Source organism: Pezoporus occidentalis, unplaced genomic scaffold (assembly GCF_034315485.1).
Source record: "Pezoporus occidentalis ecotype Australia unplaced genomic scaffold, CSIRO_AGI_Poc_V1 ctg497, whole genome shotgun sequence".
Lineage (NCBI taxonomy): Eukaryota > Metazoa > Chordata > Aves > Psittaciformes > Psittacidae > Pezoporus > Pezoporus occidentalis.
The window spans coordinates 46574-67577 of NW_026915832.1; the positions used below are offsets into that span (position 1 = coordinate 46574).

The 21004-nt window shown below is 63.2% G+C and overlaps 1 protein-coding gene across 1 annotated transcript in view; it reads right to left on the minus strand.

Moving 5' to 3' along the window:
- LOC134173087 (cadherin EGF LAG seven-pass G-type receptor 2-like) overlaps positions 1 to 21004 on the minus strand; it is a 44877-nt gene that overhangs the window by 18725 nt on the left and 5148 nt on the right. The window contains 18 exon segments of the mRNA XM_062636786.1: positions 1197 to 1406; positions 3505 to 3599; positions 4746 to 4847; positions 4939 to 5122; positions 5202 to 5322; positions 6427 to 6568; positions 6912 to 7080; positions 8136 to 8249; positions 9218 to 9276; positions 9279 to 9396; positions 10355 to 10518; positions 11579 to 11704; positions 12819 to 12982; positions 13787 to 13944; positions 14668 to 14756; positions 15577 to 15692; positions 16040 to 16262; positions 19158 to 19805. Of these exon segments, the coding sequence (XP_062492770.1) occupies positions 1197 to 1406; positions 3505 to 3599; positions 4746 to 4847; positions 4939 to 5122; positions 5202 to 5322; positions 6427 to 6568; positions 6912 to 7080; positions 8136 to 8249; positions 9218 to 9276; positions 9279 to 9396; positions 10355 to 10518; positions 11579 to 11704; positions 12819 to 12982; positions 13787 to 13944; positions 14668 to 14756; positions 15577 to 15692; positions 16040 to 16262; positions 19158 to 19805 (3002 nt within the window).

Here is a 21004-nt window from a genome sequence, read left to right on the forward strand (position 1 = left end):
GCCCCAGAACCCCCCCCCACCAACAGGTGCCCATCGCCCCAGCAGCCATCGCCCCGCTCCAGCCCCTCTCCCAGTGAAGGTGCCCATCACCCCGGTGTCCGTCCTCCTGCCCCAAACCCTTCCCGTTGCTTCGGCCTCCTCCACAAACATCCCCATCCTCCGTGAAGATTCCCATCATTCACCACTGGGTCTTCTTCACCAGCACTCCCTCTCCCATTGCAGGTGCCCATCACCCTGGTGTCCATCCCCCTCTCCCATTGAAGGTGCCCATCACCCTCGTCCATCCCATCCTCCCACTGATGTGTCCATCACCCTGCCATCTATCCTCCATCCTCCTGCCCCATTCCCACTCCCACTGCAGGTGCCCATCACCCTGGTGTCCATCCCCCTCTCTCATTGAAGGTGTCCATCACCCCAGCATCTATCCTCCTGCCCCATTCCCACTCCCACTGATGTGTCCATCACCCTGGCATCCATCCTGCTGACCCATTCCCACTCCCATTAGGGGTGCCCATCACCCTGGTGTCCATCCCATTCTCCCATTGCAGGTGCCCATCACCCTGGTGTCCATCCCCTCTCTCACTGAAGGTGCCCATCACCCTTGTTCATCCCCTCTCTCACTGAAGGTGCCCATCACCCTGGTGTCCATCCCATCCTCCCACTGATGTGTCCATCACCCTGGTGTCCATCCCATTCTCCCACTGATGTGTCCATCACCCTGGTGTCCATCCCCCTCTCCCATTGCAGGTGCCCATCACCCTCATGTCCATCCCATTCTCCCATTGCAGGTGCCCATCACCCTGGTGTCCATCCCCTCTCTCACTGAAGGTGCCCATCACCCTCGTCCATCCCATCCTCCCACTGATGTGCCCATCACACTGGCATCCATCCCATTCGCCCACTGATGTGTCCATCACCCTGGCATCCATCCTGCTGCCCCATTCCCACTCCCACTGCAGGTGCCCATCACCCTGGTGTCCATTCCCTCTCCCACTGAAGGTGCCCATCACCCTGGCGTCCATCCCATTCTCCCACTGATGTGTTCATCACCCTCGTCCATCCCCTCTCTCACTGCAGGTGCCCATCACCCTTGTTCATCCCCTCTCTCACTGAAGGTGCCCATCACCCTGGTGTCCATCCCATTCTCCCACTGAAGGTGCCCATCACCCTGGCGTCCCCCCTCCTCCCCGCGGTACCTCGGTGAAGTGCACGTCCTGCGTGGCCGCCAGGCGGAAGCCGCGCTGGGCGCTCTCGTGGCGCAGCAGCCGCGTGGCCAGGCCGTAGACCAGGCGCAGGTCGCTGGGGAAGCCGAGCCCGGAGCCGCGCGTGGCCTCGTGCAGCTGCCGCGCAACGCGCCGGGACTGCGCCGGGTCCAGGCGGGAGCCGTTCAGGGCCAAGCGCTGAGCCTGGGGGGGACACGGAACCGGTGACCACAGGGACATGGAACCAGTGACCGCGGGGACATGGAACCGGGGACCACAGGGACGTGGAACCGGTGACCGCAGGGACGTGGAACCGGTGACCGCGGGGACATGGAACCGGTGACTGCAGGGACACGGAACCAGTGACAGCAGGGACATGGAACCGGTGACCACAGGGACATGGAACCGGTGACCACAGGGACATGGAACTGGGGACATGGAACTGGGGACATGGAACCAGTGACCACAGGGACATGGAACCGGTGACCACAGGGACATGGAACTGGGGACATGGAACCAGTGACCACAGGGACATGGAACCGGGGACCACAGGGACATGGAACTGGGGACATGGAACCAGTGACCACAGGGACATGGAACCGGTGACTGCAGGGACACGGAACCAGTGACAGCAGGGACATGGAACCGGTGACCACAGGGACATGGAACCGGGGACCACAGGGACATGGAACTGGGGACATGGAACTGGGGACCACAGGGACACGGAACCGGTGACCACAGGGACATGGAACCGGTGACCACAGGGACACGGAACCGGTGACCACAGGGACATGGAACCGGTGACCACAGAGACATGGAACTCGTGACCACAGGGACACGGAACCGGTGACTGCAGGGACATGGAACTGGGGACATGGAACCAGTGACCGCGGGGACACGGAACCAGTGACAGCAGGGACACGGAACCGGTGACCACAGGGACATGGAACCGGTGACCGCGGGGACATGGAACTGGGGACATGGAACCGGTGACCACAGGGACATGGAACCAGGGACATGGAACCAGTGACCACAGGGACATGGAACCGGTGACCACAGGGACATGGAACCAGTGACCGCGGGGACATGGAACTGGGGACATGGAACCGGTGACCGCGGGGACATGGAACTGGTGACAGTAGGGACATGGAATTGGTGACAATGGGGACATGGAACTGGGGACATGGAACTGGGGACAGTGGGGACATGGAACTGGGGACATGGAACCGGTGACTGCGGGGACAGGGAACTGGTGACAGCAGGGACATTGAACTGGGGACCACAAGGACATGGAACTGGGGACATGGAACTGGTGACTGTGGGGACATGGAACTGGGGACATGGAACTGGGGACACCAGGGACATGGAACTGGGGACATGGAACTGGTGACAGCAGGGACATTGAACTGGGGACCACAGGGACATGGAACGGGGGACAGTGGGGACATGGAACCAGTGACTTTGGGGACATGGAACCGGGGACAGTGGGGACATGGTACTGGGGACAGTGGGGACATGGAACTGGGGACATGGAACTGGTGACAGCAGGGACATTGAACTGGGGACCACAGGGACATGGAACGGGGGACATGGAACTGGGGACAGTGGGGACATGGAACTGGGGACATAGAACTGGTGACAGTGGGGACATGGAACCGGGGACTGCGGGGACATGGAACCGGTGACAGTGGGGACATGGAACCGGTGACATGGAACTGGGGACCATAGGGACATGGAACTGGGGACATGGAACTGGGGACATGGAACTGGGGACATGGAACTGGTGACAGCAGGGACATTGAACTGGGGACCACAGGGACATGGAACGGGGGACATGGAACTGGGGACAGTGGGGACATGGAACCGGGGACTGCGGGGACATGGAACCGGTGACAGTGGGGACATGGAACAGGGGACATGGAACTGGGGACCACAGGGACATGGAACTGGGGACATGGAACCGCTGACTGCGGGGACATGGAACCAGTGACAGCAGGGACATGGAACTGGTGACAGTGGGGACATGGAACCGGTGACCATGGGGACATGGAACCAGGGACATGGAACTGGTGACCACAAGGTGACACAGGGTGCGCTGCGCGCCCGTATGGGACATCAGCACCGTGTGTGTCTGTGGGACGTGGCACTGGGGACAACAGCAACCCTCGCTGTGACACTGCCACTGCTGTCCCCTCCTGGTGACACCATCACTGCTGTGCCCTCCCAGGCTCACTGTCCCCTCTGGTGTCACCGTCACCGCTGTCCCGTTCCCCCCCCCCATGTCCCCAGCCCTGGCACTCACCCATGCGCGCAGGGGGGCGAAGGCGAGGGAGCTGCAGTTGAAGAGGTTGGGGGGCAGCCACCCCCTGTGCTCGTCGCAGTGCCGCAGCGCCGTGCCTGCGTGTCCCCAGCCTGTCACCGCCCCGGCCACCCAGCACAGCCCCATCCCACCAGCGCCGCCACCGCGGTGTCCCCCATCTGCCCCGTCCCAGCTCCGCCACCACCACGTCAGCCCCATCTCCACCACAGCATCACTCCCATGTCAGCCCCATCCCTACTGATGCCACCACGGGGTCACCTCCCTGCATCGTACCCCAGTGATGCCACCACCGTGTCCCACCCTTCCCCATCACAATGGTGCCACCATGGTGTCCGCCCCCCCCATACCCCATCCCAGCAATGCCACCTCACTGTCACCCTCAGCTCTGTCCCAGCAGTGCCACCATTGCCTCACCATGTCCCAATGGTGCCACCACAATGTCACCCCCCATCCCCAATCCCAGGTGGTTGTCACCTCCCCCATCCCACCCCAACCCAATCCATCCCATCCCACCCCCACCCCTCTCCCATCCCATCCCCACCCCTCTCCCATCCCATCCCATCCCATCCCATCCCATCCCATCCTATTACATCACTGCCACCAACATGTCTTTCCCCAGCCCCAGTCCCAGTGGTGCCATGGGGGTTGTCACCTCCCCCATCCCATCCCATCATTGCCACCACCATGTCACCCCCTTCTCATCCCCATCCCACCCCATCCCATCCCACACCACCCATCATCTCTGCCACCATGTCACCCCCTTCTCACTCCCATCCCAACCCATCCCATCCCAACACATCCCACCCCACCCCATCCCAGCCCATCCCAAACCAACCCCATACCAACCCAACCCCATACCAACCTGTCCCACCCCACCCCAGCCTATCCCATCCCACCCCATCCCACCCATCATTGCCACATCCCACCATCATTGTCACCCCCTTCACATCCCCATCCCATCCCAATCCATCCCATCCCACCCCAACCCATCCCACCCCATCCCATCTCAACCCAACCCCACCCCACCCCACCCCACCTCATCCCATCCCATCCCATCCCACCCCATCCCATCTCATCCCATCCCACCCCCCCATCACCACCCCCCCCACGTCACCCCCTTCTCACCCCCACCCCATCCACACCACCACCCGCCCCCCACCGGTTCCCAACCCCCCCCCCCCCATTACCCCCCCGCTCCCCATCCCTGCGGTGCCCCCACCTACCCACAGCCCCCCTGGGGCAGGGGGCAGCCGCGGGCAACCCAAAGCGGGTCCGTGGCCACCAGATGCTGCTCTCGATGGCCCGGGGGCAGCTGTCGTAGTTCACTGCGGGGGGGGGGGGGGCAGAGCTCGGTCACCGCCGGGGGGCAGCCGCTGCCATGGCGGGGGGCGGCCGTCGGGGGGCGCTGTCCCGCACCTTCGCAGCCGCCGGCCGTCACCTCGGCGAAGGGGTTGTCGCAGCGGTCGCAATGGCGCCCGATGACCCCGGCCTTGCAGGGGCACTGCCCCGTGCCGCTATCGCAGCGTCGCGATAGGGAGCCGGTGGGGTAACAGTCGCAGAGCAGGCAGGAGCCGCTGCCCGCCGGGCGGTAGTGGTTCTCCTATGGGGGGGAACGGGGGGTCACGGTGCTGGGGTGGGTGGTGGGCGCCGTCGGGGGGCGGGCGCGGGGCAGGACCCACCTTGCAGCGGCACTCGCCCGTGGTCTTGTTGCAGTCGGGGTCGAAGCCTTTGGCGCTGTCGCAGTTGCAGGGCCCGCACGTGGGGTGCCCCCACCAGCCCCGAGGGCACGGCGGAGCCTCCCTGCGGCACCGGGCGTGAACGGGGTGCGGGGCGGGGGGGGCACCGCGAGGGGGCAGCACCGAGCCCCTTGGACGGGAGAGGAGCGGGGGAGCACACGCGCGTGTGAACGGACGTACACGTGTACAGAAACACGCGCGCACACACGTGCACACACGTGAACACACACACACGTGAACACACACGTGTACACATCCACATGCATGCACAGGCGTGCACACAAACACACGTGCACACAAACACACATGCACACACACGTGCACACACGTGAACACACACATGCATGCACAGGCGTGCACACAAACACACGTGCACACACACGTGCACACAAACACACATGCAGAAAAACACGTGCACACACATGTACAGACACACATGCACACACACGTGCACACACGTGTGAACATACACATGCACACACATGCACACACACACAAGTGCGCACACACACACACACATGCACACACAAGTGCACACACGCACACACACACACAATGCACACACACGTGCACACACACAAGTGCACACACACACGCACACACACATGCACAAGTGCACACATGCACGCACACACACACACAATGCACACACACGTGCACACACACACACGGACACACGCACACACACACACACACATGCGTGCACACGTGCACACACACACACGGACACACGCACACACACACACACGTACACACACACACACATGCGTGCACACGTGCACACACATGTGCACAAACATGCGCGCGCACACACACATGCATACACACACACACACATGCATACACACACACACATGCGCACAAACATGCGTGCGCGCACACACATGCATACACACACATGCATACACACACACACATGCACACATAGCACACACACATGCACACACACACATGCATACACACACACACATGCACACACACATGCACACACACACACATGCACACACGCACACACGCACACATGCATACACACACGCACACATGCATACACACACACACATGCACACACGCACACACACACACGCACACACATGCACACACGTGTGTGCCAGGCACCCCTCGCACCACCACATGCCGGGGGGGGGCACACGGGCCGGGGGGCACTGACCTGTGCTCGCAGTAGGGCCCGAAGCGGCCCTGGGGGCAGAGGCAGGCGTAGCCGTGCACGGAGCCGGGCTGGGGGGCGCAGGTGGCCGGGGGGTGGCAGGGGTTGAGGGCACAGGCACTGACACAGCTGTCCCCAAAGTGCCCTGGGGCGACAGCGGGGAGCGGGTGTCACTGGGGGGGGCAGTGCCGTGGGGACAGTGATGGGGGGGGACAGCAATGAGGGGGTGTCAGAGCCATGGGGACAGTGATGGGGGGGACAGCAATGAGGGGGTGTCAGAGCCATGGGGACAGGGATGGGGGGGTGCCAGAGCCGTGGGGACAGTGATGGGGGGACAGCAACGAGGGGGTGTCAGAGCCATGGGGACAGTGATGGGGGGGACAGCAACGAGGGGGTGTCAGAGCCATGGGGACAGTGATGGGGGGTGTCAGAGCCATGGGGAGAGCAGTGAGGGGGTGTCAGCGCCCGGGGGCTGTGTCCTCGCTCACCCGGGTGGCAGCGGCAGGTGACGGTGTCCCCATGGCCGGCGCAGTCGCTGTGGGGGGGACAGGGCCCCCCGGCGCAGGGGTCCGGGAGGTCACAGCCCGCGGTCACAGCCACCCGCGACACCGCGGCCACGTGCAGCGCCCCGGCACCCGCCTCGCCCAGATGCAGGCCCTGGCATCGACAGTGCCACCAACAGTGTCACCATCAGTGTCACCAACACAGTGTCACCGGCACAGTGTCACCAACAGTGTCACCAACAGTGTCACCAACAGTGTCACCAACACAGTGGCACCGGCACAGTGGCACCGGCACAGTGGCACCATCAGTGTCACCAACACAGTGTCACTGGCATAGTGTCACCAACACAGTGTCACCAAGTGTCACCAAAACAATGTCACCATCAGTGTCACCAACACAGTGTCACCGGCACAGTGTCACCAACACAGTGTCACCAACAGTATCACCAACACAGTGTCACCATCAGTGTCACCAACACAGTGTCACCAACACAGTGTCACCAAAACAATGTCAGCATCAGTGGCACCATCAGTGGCACCATCAGTGTCACCAACACAGTGTCACCAAAACAATGTCACGGCACAGTGGCACCGGCACAGTGGCACCAACACAGTGTCACCAACACGTGGCACCATCAGTGGCACCATCAGTGTCACCAACACAGTGTCACCAAAACAATGTCACCATCAGTGGCACCATCAGTGTCACCAACACAGTGTCACCAAAACAATGTCACCATCAGTGGCACCATCAGTGGCACCAACAGTGTCACCAACACAGTGTCACCGGCACAGTATCACCAACACAGTGTCACCATCAGTGGCACCAACACAGTGTCACCAACACAGTGTCACCAAAACAATGTCACCATCAGTGGCACCATCAGTGTCACCAACACAGTGTCACCACCACCACCACTGGGCCTCAGTTTGCTCCCCAGAGCCCAGCACCCCGCTGTGTCTCCCCATAACCCCCGCCAGGAGTTCCACCCTGTCCCCATTCCCATGCCCAGACCCCTTGCTCACATCCCTGTGCCCCCACACATACCCAACGGCCCCATTCCCATGCTCGCACCCCCATCTCTTGTCCCTACACCAGGGCACAGTCACCCACCCCATCCCCCCTGGGTCCCCTGGCCCCATCCGATGGCCCCACGTCCTGCCCCACGCTGTGCCCACGGCCCCGCTGGCCCCGTCCCGGTGCATTACCTGCATGCAGCCGTGGAAGCCCTGCTCCACTGTGCCCCCATCACCCGGCAGCCCCCCCATGCTCAGGGTCTGCAGCTGCAGCTCCCCCAGCTCCAGGGACACGTTGGTCACAGCCTGCGGGACAGGGACAGCCCTGGTGGCACCACGGGGAGCAGGGGGGCACAGGGACACCCATAGGGAGCAGAGGGGCACAGGGACACCCATAGGGAGCAGAGGGGCACAGGGACACCCATAGGGAGCAGAAGGACACAGGGACACCCATAGGGAGCAGAAGGACACAGGGACACCCGTAGGGAGCAGAAGGACACAGGGACACCCGTAGGGAGCAGAAGGACACAGGGACACCCATAGGGAGCAGAGGGGCACAGGGTCACCCACAGGTGCCCATAGGGAGCAGAAGGACACAGGGACACCCATAGGGAGCAGAGGGACACAGGGACACCCATAGGGAGCAGAGGGGCACAGGGACACCCATAGGTGTCCATAGGGAGCAGAGGGGCAAAGGGACACCCATAGGGAGCAGAGGGGCACAGGGTCACTCACAGGTGCCCACAGGGAGCAGAAGGACACAGGGACACCCACAGGAAGCAGGGGGGCACAGGGTCACCCACAGGTGCCCATAGGGAGCAAAAGGACACAGGGACACCCATAGGGAGCAGAGGGGCACAGGGACACCCATAGGGAGCAGAGGGACACAGGGACACCCATAGGGTGCAGAGGGGCATGGAGACACCCATAGGGAGCAGGGGGGCACGGAGACACCCATAGGGAGCAGAGGGACACAGGGACACCCATAGGGAGCAGAGGGGCACGGAGACACCCATAGGGAGCAGAGGGGCACAGGGACACCCATAGGAGACACCCATAGGGAGCAGAGGGGCACAGGGACACCCATAGGGAGCAGAGGGGCACAGGGACACCCATAGGTGCCCATAGGGAGCAGAGGGACATAAGGACACCCATAGGGAGCAGAGGGGCACAGGGACACCCATAGGGAGAAGAGGGGCACGGAGACACCCATAGGGAGCAGAGGGGCATGGAGACACCCATAGGTGCCCATAGGGAGCAGGGGGGGGGCTCACCTGGTACCGGCCGTAGTCGCAGCCCAGGCGCAGGCGGGGGGGCCCCGGGCCCCCCCCGGCTCCAGCCCCAGCTCCACCTCGTGCCAGTGCCCATCACTGACCCACGCCTGCGGCAGCCGCAGCCGGGCCAGGGGGGACCCCCCCTGCCACAGCCCTGCCTCGGGCCGGCCCTCGGCCAGCTGGGGGGGGCAGGGGCAGGGCAATGACCCCCCCATGGCAACAACCCCCATAGCAATGACACCCCCATGGCAACAACCCCCATAGCAATGACCCCCCTCATGGCAACAACCCCCATAGCAATGACCCCCCCATGGCAACAACCCCCCATCGCAATGACCCCCCCATGGCAACAACCCCCATAGCAATGACCCCCCCATGGCAACAACCCCCCATAGCAATGACTCCCCCATGGCAACAACCCCCCATAGCAATGACCCCCATGGCAACAACCCCCATAGCAATGACCCCCCCATGGCAACAACCCCCCATAGCAATGACTCCCCCATGGCAACAACCCCCAAGGCCACCCCTCCCAAGGACACACCAAAGCCCCAAGGCCAGGACCCCCTTGGCAATACCCCCCCAAAGCAAACACTCCCCCATGGCCATGCCCCCCCTATGGCCACGACCCCCCTATGGCCACGACCCCCCCATAGCCATGACCCCCCATGGCCCCGACCCCCTCCCCGACCATGCCCCCCCTATGGCCACGACCCCCCATGGCCACGACCCCCCATGGCCATGACCCCCCACATGGCCACACCCCCACCCCTGACCATGAGCCCCCCATGGCCATGGCTCCCCCCTTGGCCATGCCCCCCCCCCATGACCATGCCCCCATCCATGACCATACCCCCCAATAGCCATGCCCCCCCCCCCCCCATGGCCATGCCCCCCCCCATGACCATACTCCCCCATAGCAATGCCCCCCCCTATGACCATGCCCCCCCCCCCCGTGACCATGACCCCCCTCCAATGGCCATTACCTCCCCCCATAGCCATGCCTACCCCCTCATGGCCATTACCCCCTCCCATGGCCATGCCCCCCCATGGCTATGAACCTCCCCATGGCCACGCCCCCATCCATGGCCACGCCCCCATCCATGGCCACGCCCCCTCCTGGCCACGCCCCCTCACCTCCACGCTGACGCTGAGCGGCGGCGCCGCCGCCCGCAGGAGGAGCCCGCGCGGGTGCCGGGTGCGGAGCTGGACGCGCATGCGCCAGGGCAGGGCCAGGGGCAGCGCCAGCCCCGCCCAGGACACGTGGCTGCGGCCCTCGAAGCGCTGCGGGGCGCCCACGGCTGCGGGGCAGGGGCGAGCACCCATTAGCACCCATGGACACCCACTGACACCCACTGACACCCACTGACACCCATGGACACCCATGGACACCCATTGACACCCACGGACACCCATGGACACCCATGGACACCCACTGACACCCATGGACACCCATTGACACCCACGGACACCCATGGACACCCATGGACACCCATGGACATCCATGGACACCCATGGACACCCACTGACACCCATGGACACCCATGGACACCCATGGACACCCATGGACATCCATGGACACCCATGGACACCCATGGACACCCATTGACACCCATTGACACCCATGGACACCCATGGACACCCATGGACACCCACTGACACCCATGGACACCCATTGACACCCATTGACACCCATGGACACCCATGGACACCCATGGACACCCATTGACACCCATTGGCACCCATGGACACCCATGGACACCCATGGACACCCACTGACACCCATGGACACCCATGGACACCCATTGACGCCCATTGACACCCATTGGCACCCGTTGACACCTGTTGACACCCATGGACACCCATGGACACCCACTGACGCCCATGGACACCCATGGACACCCATTGACACCCATTGGCACCCATGGACACCCATGGACACCCATGGACATCCATGGACACCCATGGAGCAACCATGGACACCCATGGACATCCATGGACACCCATGGAGCACACATTGACACCCATAGACACCCATTGACACCGATGGACACCCATGGACACCCATGGACACCCATGGACACCCATTTACACCCATTGACACCAATGGAGCAGCCATGGACACCCTTTGACACCCATGGAGCAACCATGGACACCCATTGACACCCACTGACACCCATGGACACCCATTGATACCCATGGACACCTGTGGAGCACCCATTGACACCCATGGACACCCATTGACACCCATAGACCCCCATGGACACCCATCCCATAGACACCCATGGAGCACCCATTGATACCCATGGACACCCATAGACCCCCATGGCCCCCATGAACCCCCCCCCCAGCCCCTGATACCTTCCTGGCAGGTCCTGCCCCCGAAGCCCGCGGGGCAGCGGCACCTGAAGCTGTCCCAGTCCTGCTCGCAGGTGCCCCCGTTGTGGCAGGTGTCGCTGTCACACAGCGGCCTCTTGGCTGCGCACCCTTGGGTGGGGGGGGCACACATGGGAGCGTATGGGGATGGATGCTTGTACCCCCCCGCCATCCCCCCATGGTGCCAGCGGGGGGCACTAGGACCCTGTCAGGTCCCCAGGTGCTCAAGGCCAATCACGGTGACAGCCCCATCCCCACACCCCCCACCCCACCATGCCCAATGGGTGCTACCCCCCATACCCAATGGGTGCCCCCCCATGCCCAATGGGTGCCCCCCATACCCAATGGGTGCCCCCCCATGCCCAATGGGTGCCCCCCCATTTCCGATGTTTGCCCCCCCATACCCAATGGGTGCACCCCCATGCCCAATGGGTGCCACCCCCATGCCCAATGGGTGCCCCCCATACACAATGGGTGCCTCCCCCCATACCCAATGGGTGCCCCCCCATGCCCAATGGGGGCCCCCCCATGCCCAATGGGTGCCCCCCATTTCCGATGTTTGCCCCCCCCCACGCCCAATGCGTGCACCCCCCCATGCCCAATGAGTGCACCCCCACTCCCAGTGGGTGCCCCCCACATTTCCAATGTTTGTCCCCCCATGCCCAATGGGTGCCACCCCCATTTCCAATGTTTGCCCCCGCCATACCCAATGGGTGCCACCCCCCATGCGCAATGGCTTCCCCCCAACGCCCAATGGGTGCCCCCCCATGCCCAATGGGTGCCCCCCCATTTCCAATGTTTGCCCCCCCCATACCCAATGGGTGCCACCCCCATTTCCAATGTTTGCCCCCCCCATACCCAATGGGTGCCACCCCCATTTCCAATGTTTGCCCCCCCCATGCCCAATGGGTACCACCCCCCATGCGCAATGGCTTCCCCCCAATGCCCAATGGGTGCCCCCCCATGCCCAATGGGTGCCCACCCATGCACAGTGGGTGCCCCCCCATTTCCGATGTCTGCCCCCACCCCACACCCAATGGGTGCCCCCCCCATGCCCAATGCGTGCACCCCCCCACGCCCAATGGGTTTCCCCCCATTTCATTGGGTGCCCCCTCATTTCCAATGTGCCCCCCCCCCCAATGGGTGCCACCCCCATTTCCAATGTTTGCCCCCCCCCCCACGCCCAATGGGTGCCCCCCCCATGGCCAATGGGTGCCCCCCGCACCGGGCAGGGTGCCGTTGTTGGCGATGAAGGCCGCCATGTCCACGGGGCGCTGGTCGATGTGCAGGTGCCGCATGCACCCCACGAAGTGGCGGCTGCGGATGGGGAAGCTCTCGGGCAGGGTGGGCACCCCCCCCAGCAGCAGCGGCCCCGTCAGGTCCAGCGACCTGCGGCACCCACCGGCACCGTGAGGGACCCCCCCCATCCCCTTCCGGTGCAGGAGGACCCCAAGGGAACCCCTCACCCATGAGGACCCCAAGGGAACCCCCCCCAAGGGATGTCTTTACCCATGGGGACCCCAAGGGAACCCCCCCCCAAGGGTGTCTTTACCCATGGGGACCCCAAGGGAACCCCCCCCCAAGGGTGTCTTTACCCATGGGGACCCCAAGGGAACCCCCCCCCAAGGGTGTCTTTACCCATGGGAACCCCAAGGGACACCCTCACCCATGCTGACCCTGAGGGACCCCCAAAGGATCCCTCACCCCCCTTCCAGTGCATAGAAACCCTAAGGGACCCCCTCACCCATGGGAACCCCAAGGGAAAACCCCCAAGGGATGTCTTTACCCATGGGGATCCATGGGGAGCCCCAAAGGACCCCTCACCCCCCTCCCAGTGCATAGAAACCCTAAGGAACCCCCTTCACCCATGGGGACCTCCAAGGACCCCCTCACCCATGGAGCACCAAGGGACCCTCCCAAGGGATGTCTTCACCTATGGGGACCCAGAGGGACCCCAGAGGACCCCTCACCCCCCTCCCAGTGCATAGAAACCCGAAGGAACCCCTCCACCCATGGGGACCCCCAAAGCATCCTCCATACCCCTAAGGGACCCCCTTCCACCTATGGGGACACTGAGAGACTCCCTCACCCATGGGGACCCCAAGGGACACCCCCACAATAGGAACCCTCAGTGACCCTCAAGGAGGGACCGCCCCCCCCCCAGACCCCAATGTCCATGGGACCCCCCCCCACTTCTTGGTGCCGTTCTGGGTGCCCTGCGCGGCGCAGCTGTAGTTGCCGAGGCGGGCTCCGAAGCGCAGCGCCAGCCCCGTGTCGCACTCATCCACGGTCACCACGGCCACCTTCTGCTCCGAGGGGCCCTGCGGCAGCCCCGAGCGGCCCAGCACCGGCTGCGGGCACCGTCAGTGTTGGGGGGGAAGGGGCAGCCCCATGGTCCCACAGCCCCATGGACCAACAGCCTTCACTGCCTCCTCAGCCTCCTCCTTCCCCCTGCCCATGCCATCCCTCCCTCCCTCGCTCTCTCCACCCATCCATCCATCCATCCATCCATCCATCCATCCATCCATCCTCCATCCATCCATCCACCATCCATCCATCCATCATCCATCCATCCATCCATCCATCCATCCATCCATCCATCCATCCATCCATCCATCCTCCATCCATCCATCCCTCCATCCATCCATCCATCCATCCATCCATCCATCCATCCATCCATCCAACCATCCATCCAATCCATCCATCCATCCATCCATCCATCATCCATCCATCCATCATCCATCCATCCATCCATCCATCCATCCATCCATCCATCCATCCTCCATCCATCCATCCCTCCATCCATCCATCATCCATCCATCATCCATCCATCCATCATCCATCCATCCATCCATCCATCCTCCATCCATCTTCCATCCATCCATCATCCATCATCGATCCCTCCCTCCCTCCATCCCCCAAACCCCCTCCCTGCAACTCTGCCCCCCAACCTCTTCTCTGCTCCCCCTGCCCCTTTGTGCCCCTCAAACCCTCACCCCTCTCCCCTCCATCCCTCCCCCTCCATCCCTTCACCCCCCGAGCCCCCTGCCCGCTCCCCCCGTGCCCCCCCTCACCTTGTTGTAGTAGTGGAGCTGGACGCGGTGCCACTGCCCATCGCTGACGCCTCCCGGCACGAACGGGGACACGGTGGTGGTGGCCTCACCTGTGAGAGCAGCGGCTGCGGCAGGGGGCACGCAGGGGATGCAGTGCCCGGGATCCAGTGCCCGGCAGTGCCCGGGTGCAGAGCCAGGGACATAACACAGGGGGTGCGGTGCCAGGGGTGCGCGACCCAGGGACGCAGTGCCGGGGTGGGATGCATGGGATGCAGTGCACAGGATATTCAGTGCTGTGCAGTGCCAGGTAGTGCTGTGCAGTGTCCTGCAGTGCTGTGCAATGCCATGCAGTGTTCTGCAGTGCCCTGCAATGCCATGCAGTTTTCTGCAGTGCCCTGCGGTGCTATGCAGAGCCGTGCGGTGCTGTGCAGTGCCATGAGGTGCTGTGCAGTGTCCTGCAGTGCTATGCAGCGCCCGGCAGTGTCCTGCAGTGCCATGCAGTGCTATGCAGTGCTGTGCGGTGTTGTGCAGTGCCCTGCACTACCATGCAGTGCTATGCAGCGCCCGGCAGTGTCCTGCAGTGCCATGCAGTGCTGTGCGGTGTTGTGCAGTGCCCTGCAGTGCTGTGCAGTGCCTTGCACTACCATGCAGTGCTGTGCGGTGCTGTGCAGTGCCATGCAGCGCCAGGCATTGTCCTGCAGTGCCGTGCGGTGCCATGCGGTGCTGTGCAGTGCCCTGCAGTGTTATGCAGTGCCCTGCAGTGTTATGCAGTGCCGTGCAGTGCTGTGCAGTGCCATGCAGTGTTCTGCAGTGCCCTGCAATGCTATGCAGTGCCCTGCGGTGCTATGCAGTGCCATGCAGCGCCTGGCATTGTCCTGCGGTGCTCTGCAGTGCCATGCAGTGCCATGCAGTGCCGTGCAGTGCCGGTACCTGCCGAGAAGGTGAACTGCAGCTGCTCGCTCACGATCTCCAGCGCCACGAAGTCGTGCTTCTCGTTGAAGCGCCCGTTGTAGAGCAGGAGCCCGTCCCGCTCCCTCGTGGCGAACCTGGCGCAGGGACAAGTGCCAGGCTCTGCCCGGCCCCCCCCGCAGCGCCCCATTGCCCCGGGGCACCGCAGCACCCATCACCCCACTGCCCCCATGCCACCCCACCCCTATTGCCCCCACCTCGCACGGCGCCACCGTGGCACCCATCCCCCTGTCCCCCATTGCCAACGGAGCACCCATCGCTCCCCACCCCACACAGTGCTCATGGGATCCCCACCAGCCCACGCGACGCCATCACCCACATCCCATCCCCGTATCCCATTGCCTACGGGGCACCCATCACCCCACACCCCATCGGATGCCCATGGGACCCCCACCCGATGTGTCCCCCCCCTCCCGGTGCTCACGTGAGGGCGAGGGTGAAGTGGAAGCGCTGGCGCAGGCCACGGAAGGTGAGGAAGGAGCGGGGGGGGAAGCTGCGGGTGCTCATGGTGCAAAAGGGCTTCTCGTAGTGCCCGGGGGGGCACTGGCAGCGGAACCCCCCCAGCAGCAGGTTGAGGCAGGTGCCCCCGTTGCGGCAGACCCCCGGCGTGCAGCGGCCCCCCCGGGCCGAGAGCTCACAGCGCTCCCCTGCACGAGCCCCCGATGGCACCGGCACCCCCGACCCCCAACTGGGGGGTGCAGGGGGGGGAATCCCAACACCACCCCCCCCCCAACAGAGCAGCTCCAGCCCCAGCCTCATCACCCTGGCAACCGCCTCCCGTTGCCATGGCAACCCAGGCTTTCCCCCCCCCTCCCCTGCCTGCTGCCCCCACCACCTGTGGGCTTTGGGGGTGTCCCCAGTGCCACCCATGGGGTGGGGGTCACCCCCCTCAGGCCACTGCTGTGGGCACTGGGTGTCCCCATGCTCTGCCCCAGTGATGTCCCCATGGGCATCCTGCAGGGGCCTCACTGGGGTGGGGGGACAAGGGGAATGGGGGGGGATATGGAGGGGATGGGGGGGGAGAGGGGAGGGGGAATGGGGAGAGGGCAGTGGATGACGGAGAGAGGAAGCGGATGATGGAGGAGGAGGAGGAGGAAGATCAAGGTGCTGGAGACAAAAGGGAGGAGGGAGGGAGGGAGGAAGAAAGGATGGAGGAGGGAGGAGAGATGAGGGATGGAGGAGGGATGGATAAAGGGATGAAGAATAAAGGACGGAGGAGGGATGGAAGGAGGAGGGATGGACAGTTGAGGAAGGAAAGGGTGATTGATGAAAGGCTGAAGGGGGCAGGATGAAGGCATGACCGCCATGCATGGCGGAGGGTCAGCAGAAGAGATGGATGAGGTGAGGACTGGGATGAAGGCTGATGGGGATGGATGGTGGAGGGAGACTAAAAGGGACGGACGATGGTGGGGTGATGGGGTCAGAGGATGGAGGGCTGAGGGGCGTGGGGTGCAAGGGTGATGGGGATGGATGATGGAGGGGGATGGAGAGCTGGAGGGAAGGAAGAAACAGGGACAATGGGGATGGCTGATGAGGGGACACGTGAGGAAGGGATGATGAGGATGGACACCAAGAGGAAGGTCTGGATGGAGAATGGAGGGATGCAGAGCTGGGTGAAGGAGGGATGCAGAGCTGGGTGAAGGAGGGATGCAGAGCTGGGTGAAGGAGGGATGCAGAGCTGGGTGAAGGAGGGATGCAGAGCTGGGTGAAGGAGGGATGCAGAGCTGGATGAAGGAGGGATGCAGAGCTGGGTGAAGGAGGGATGCAGAGCTGGGTGAAGGAGGGATGTAGAGCTGGGTGAAGGAGGGATGTCTGATAAGGGGAAGATGAACAGGAGCTGGCTGAAGGGATGGACACCAAGAGGAAGGATGGATGGAAGGCTATGAAGGATCTGGATGAAGGGATGACGGAGGGACATCCAAGAAAGGGAAGATGAAGCTGGAAGAAAGGATGATGAAGACGGATACCAAGAGAGCTACAGAGGAGCTGTATAAGGGAACAATAAAAGGAGATCTGATAAGGGGAATATGAAGGTGAGCTGGATGAAGGATGGACACCAAGAGGAAGCAATGGGTGGAGGACAGAGGTGTGCAGAGGAGCTGGATGAGGGACATCCAAAAAGGGGAAGAGGAAGGAAACTGATGGGATGATGGGGATGGACACCAAGAGGAAGAGATGCATGGAGGGATGACGGAAGGGAGCAGGCTGAAGGGATGCTGAGCACAGCCACAAGAGGAAGGCTGGATGCAGGGATGGATGAAGGGACGCTGCTGGCACACTGAGGAAGGGGATGAGGAAGAGGAGCAGGCTGAAGGGATGCCGAGCACGGCCACAGGAGGAAGGCTAGATGCAGGGATGGAGGAAGGGATGCAGCCGGGACACCAAGGGGATGAGGAAGAGGAGCAGGCTGAAGGGATGATGCTGAGCACGGCCACAGGAGGAAGGCTGGATGCAGGGATGGATGAAGGGATGCTATGGGGACACCCAGGAAGGGGATGAGGAAGAGGAGCAGGCTGAAGGGATGCTGAGCACGGCCACAAGAGGAAGGCTGGATGCAGGGATGGATGAAGGGATGCTATGGGGACACCCAGGACGGGGATGAGGAAGAGGAGCAGGCTGAAGGGATGCCGAGCACGGCCACAAGAGGAAGGCTGGATGCAGGGATGGATGAAGGGATGCTATGGGGACACCCAGGAAGGGGATGAGGAAGAGGAGCAGGCTGAAGGGATGCTGAGCACGGCCACTGGAGGAAGGCTGGATGCAGGGATGGATGAAGGGATGCAGCTGGGACACCAAGGGGATGAGGAAGAGGAGCAGGCTGAAGGGATGCTGAGCACGGCCAAAAGAGGAAGGCTGGATGCAGGGTGTGGATGAAGGGATGCTATGGGGACACCCAGGAAGGGGATGAGGAAGAGGAGCAGGCTGAAGGGATGCTGAGCACGGCCAAAAGAGGAAGGCTGGATGCAGGGATGGATGAAGGGATGCAGCTGGGACACCAAGGGGATGAGGAAGAGGAGCAGGCTGAAGGGATGCCGAGCACGGCCACAAGAGGAAGGTTGGACGCAGGGATGGAGGAAGGGATGCAGCTGGGACACCAAGGGGATGAGGAAGAGGAGCAGGCTGAAGGGATGCTGAGCACGGCCACAGGAGGAAGGCTGGATGCAGGGATGGATGAAGGGATGCTATGGGGACACCCAGGAAGGGGATGAGGAAGAGAAGCAGGCTGAAGGGATGCTGAGCACGGCCAAAAGAGGAAGGCTGGATGCAGGGATGGAGGAAGGGATGCAGCCAGGACACCAAGGGGATGAGGAAGAGGAGCAGGCTGAAGGGATGCTGAGCACGGCCAAAAGAGGAAGGCAGGATGCAGGGATGGATGAAGGGATGCAGCCAGGACACCAAGGGGATGAGGAAGAGGAGCAGGCTGAAGGGATGCCGAGCACGGCCACAAGAGGAGGGCTGGACGCAGGGATGGATGAAGGGATGCAGCCGGGACACCCAGGAAGGGGACGAGGAAGAGGATGCAAGGGGTCAGGCCCTCTCACCGGTGAAGTCCTCGTGGCACTCGCAGGTGAAGCCGCCCTCGCGGCTGCGGCAGCGCCCGTGCCCGCCGCAGGGGCTGGAGTAGCAGAGGTCGATCTCGGTCTCGCAGTAGTCGCCGGTGAAGCCGGGCGGGCAGCGGCAGCGCAGCCCCGTCACGGGGTGGATGGGGCGGAAGAGGATGGTGTCGGAGGCCAGGAAGGGCGCGGAGCTGTCGAACTGCAGCACGGACACGCAGCGCATGTAGTTCTCGCAGGGCTCGCGCAGGCAGATGTTGTCGTCGAAGGGCAGGACGCGCTGCGCCGAGAGGGAGGCCAGCAGCGAGCGGTTGAGGTAGAGCCGCTCCTGCAGCTCCTCGGAGGAGAAGAAGCGGGCGGCGGGCGGCGGGGCCGGCGGCAGCAGCACCGAGAGGCTGACGTTGAGGATGCGGGCGCTGCCCACGTCGGTGTCGGCCTGGATGTTGAAGAGGACGACGCGGTGGCGCGGGGCGGCCAGCACGGCCGCCACGCCGTCCAGGAAGCGGCTGAGCAGCGGCGAGAGGAAGCACTCCTGGGACATGTCGGCCAGGCGAAGGGTGATGCTGTTGCTGAGCATCTCGTCCGTGATCACCGTCACCCGCAGCGTGCACTGCGCCGCGGCGCTGTGGATGCCGTCTGAGGGTGGAAGAGGAAGGAAGGGGGGGGTGATGGAGGGGTCAGCATTGGGTACCGCAGGATGGGGATGGAGGCGGGTGGGCACTGATCTGATGGGGTCAATGTGGGATGGGGGTGGGCACCCATCCCATCGGACCACCATGGGATGGGGTGGTGGAGGGGGTGGTGATGGGGATGTTGGTGGTGATGGGCATTCATCCCATGTGGTCAACATGGGACAGGGATGGTGGTGGTGGGGGTGATGGGGATGGGAATGGTGGTGGTGATGGGCACCCATCCCATATGGCCACCATGGGATGGGGATGGTGGTGGTGGTGATGGGAATGGTGGTGGTGAGGGGCACCCATCCCATCTGGCCACTATGGGATGGGGTGGTGGGGGGAGTGGTGATGATGATGGGAATGGTGGTGGTGATGGGGATGCTGGTGGTGATAGGCACTCATCCCATGTGGTCAACATGGGATGGGAATGGTGGTGGCGATGGGGATGCTGGTGGTGATAGGCACTCATCCCATGTGGTCAACATGGGATGGGGATGGTGGGAGGGGTGGTGATGGGGATGTTGGTGGTGATGGGCACTCATCCCATGTGGTCAACATGGGACAAGGATGGTGGTGGGGGGGGTGATGGGGATGGGAATGGTGGTGGTGATGGGCACCCATCCCATATGGCCACCATGGGATGGGGTGGTGGTGGTGATGGTGGTGGGCACCCATCCCATATGGCCACCATGGGATGGGGATGGTGGTGGTGGTGATGGGCACCCATCCCATATGGCCACCATGGGATGGGGTGGTGGTGGTGATGGTGGTGGGCACCCATCCCATATGGCCACCATGGGATGGGGATGGTGGTGGTGATGGGCACCCACCCCATCTGGCCACCATGGGATGGGGATGGTGGTGGTGATGGGGATGGTGGGGGTGACAGGCACCTATCTCATGTGGCCACCATGGTATTGGTACGGTGGTGGTGATGGTGATGGTGGTGGTGATGGGCACCCATCCCATATGGCCACCGCAGGATGGGCATGGTGGTGGTTATGGGGCAACCATCCCACATGGCCACTATGGAATATGGATGATGGTGGTGATGGGGTGTCCGTCCCATGCAGCCATCATGGGGTGAGGACAATGGCAGTGATGGGGTGTCCATCCCATGTGGCCACCATGAGATGGGGAATGATGGCGGTGATGGGG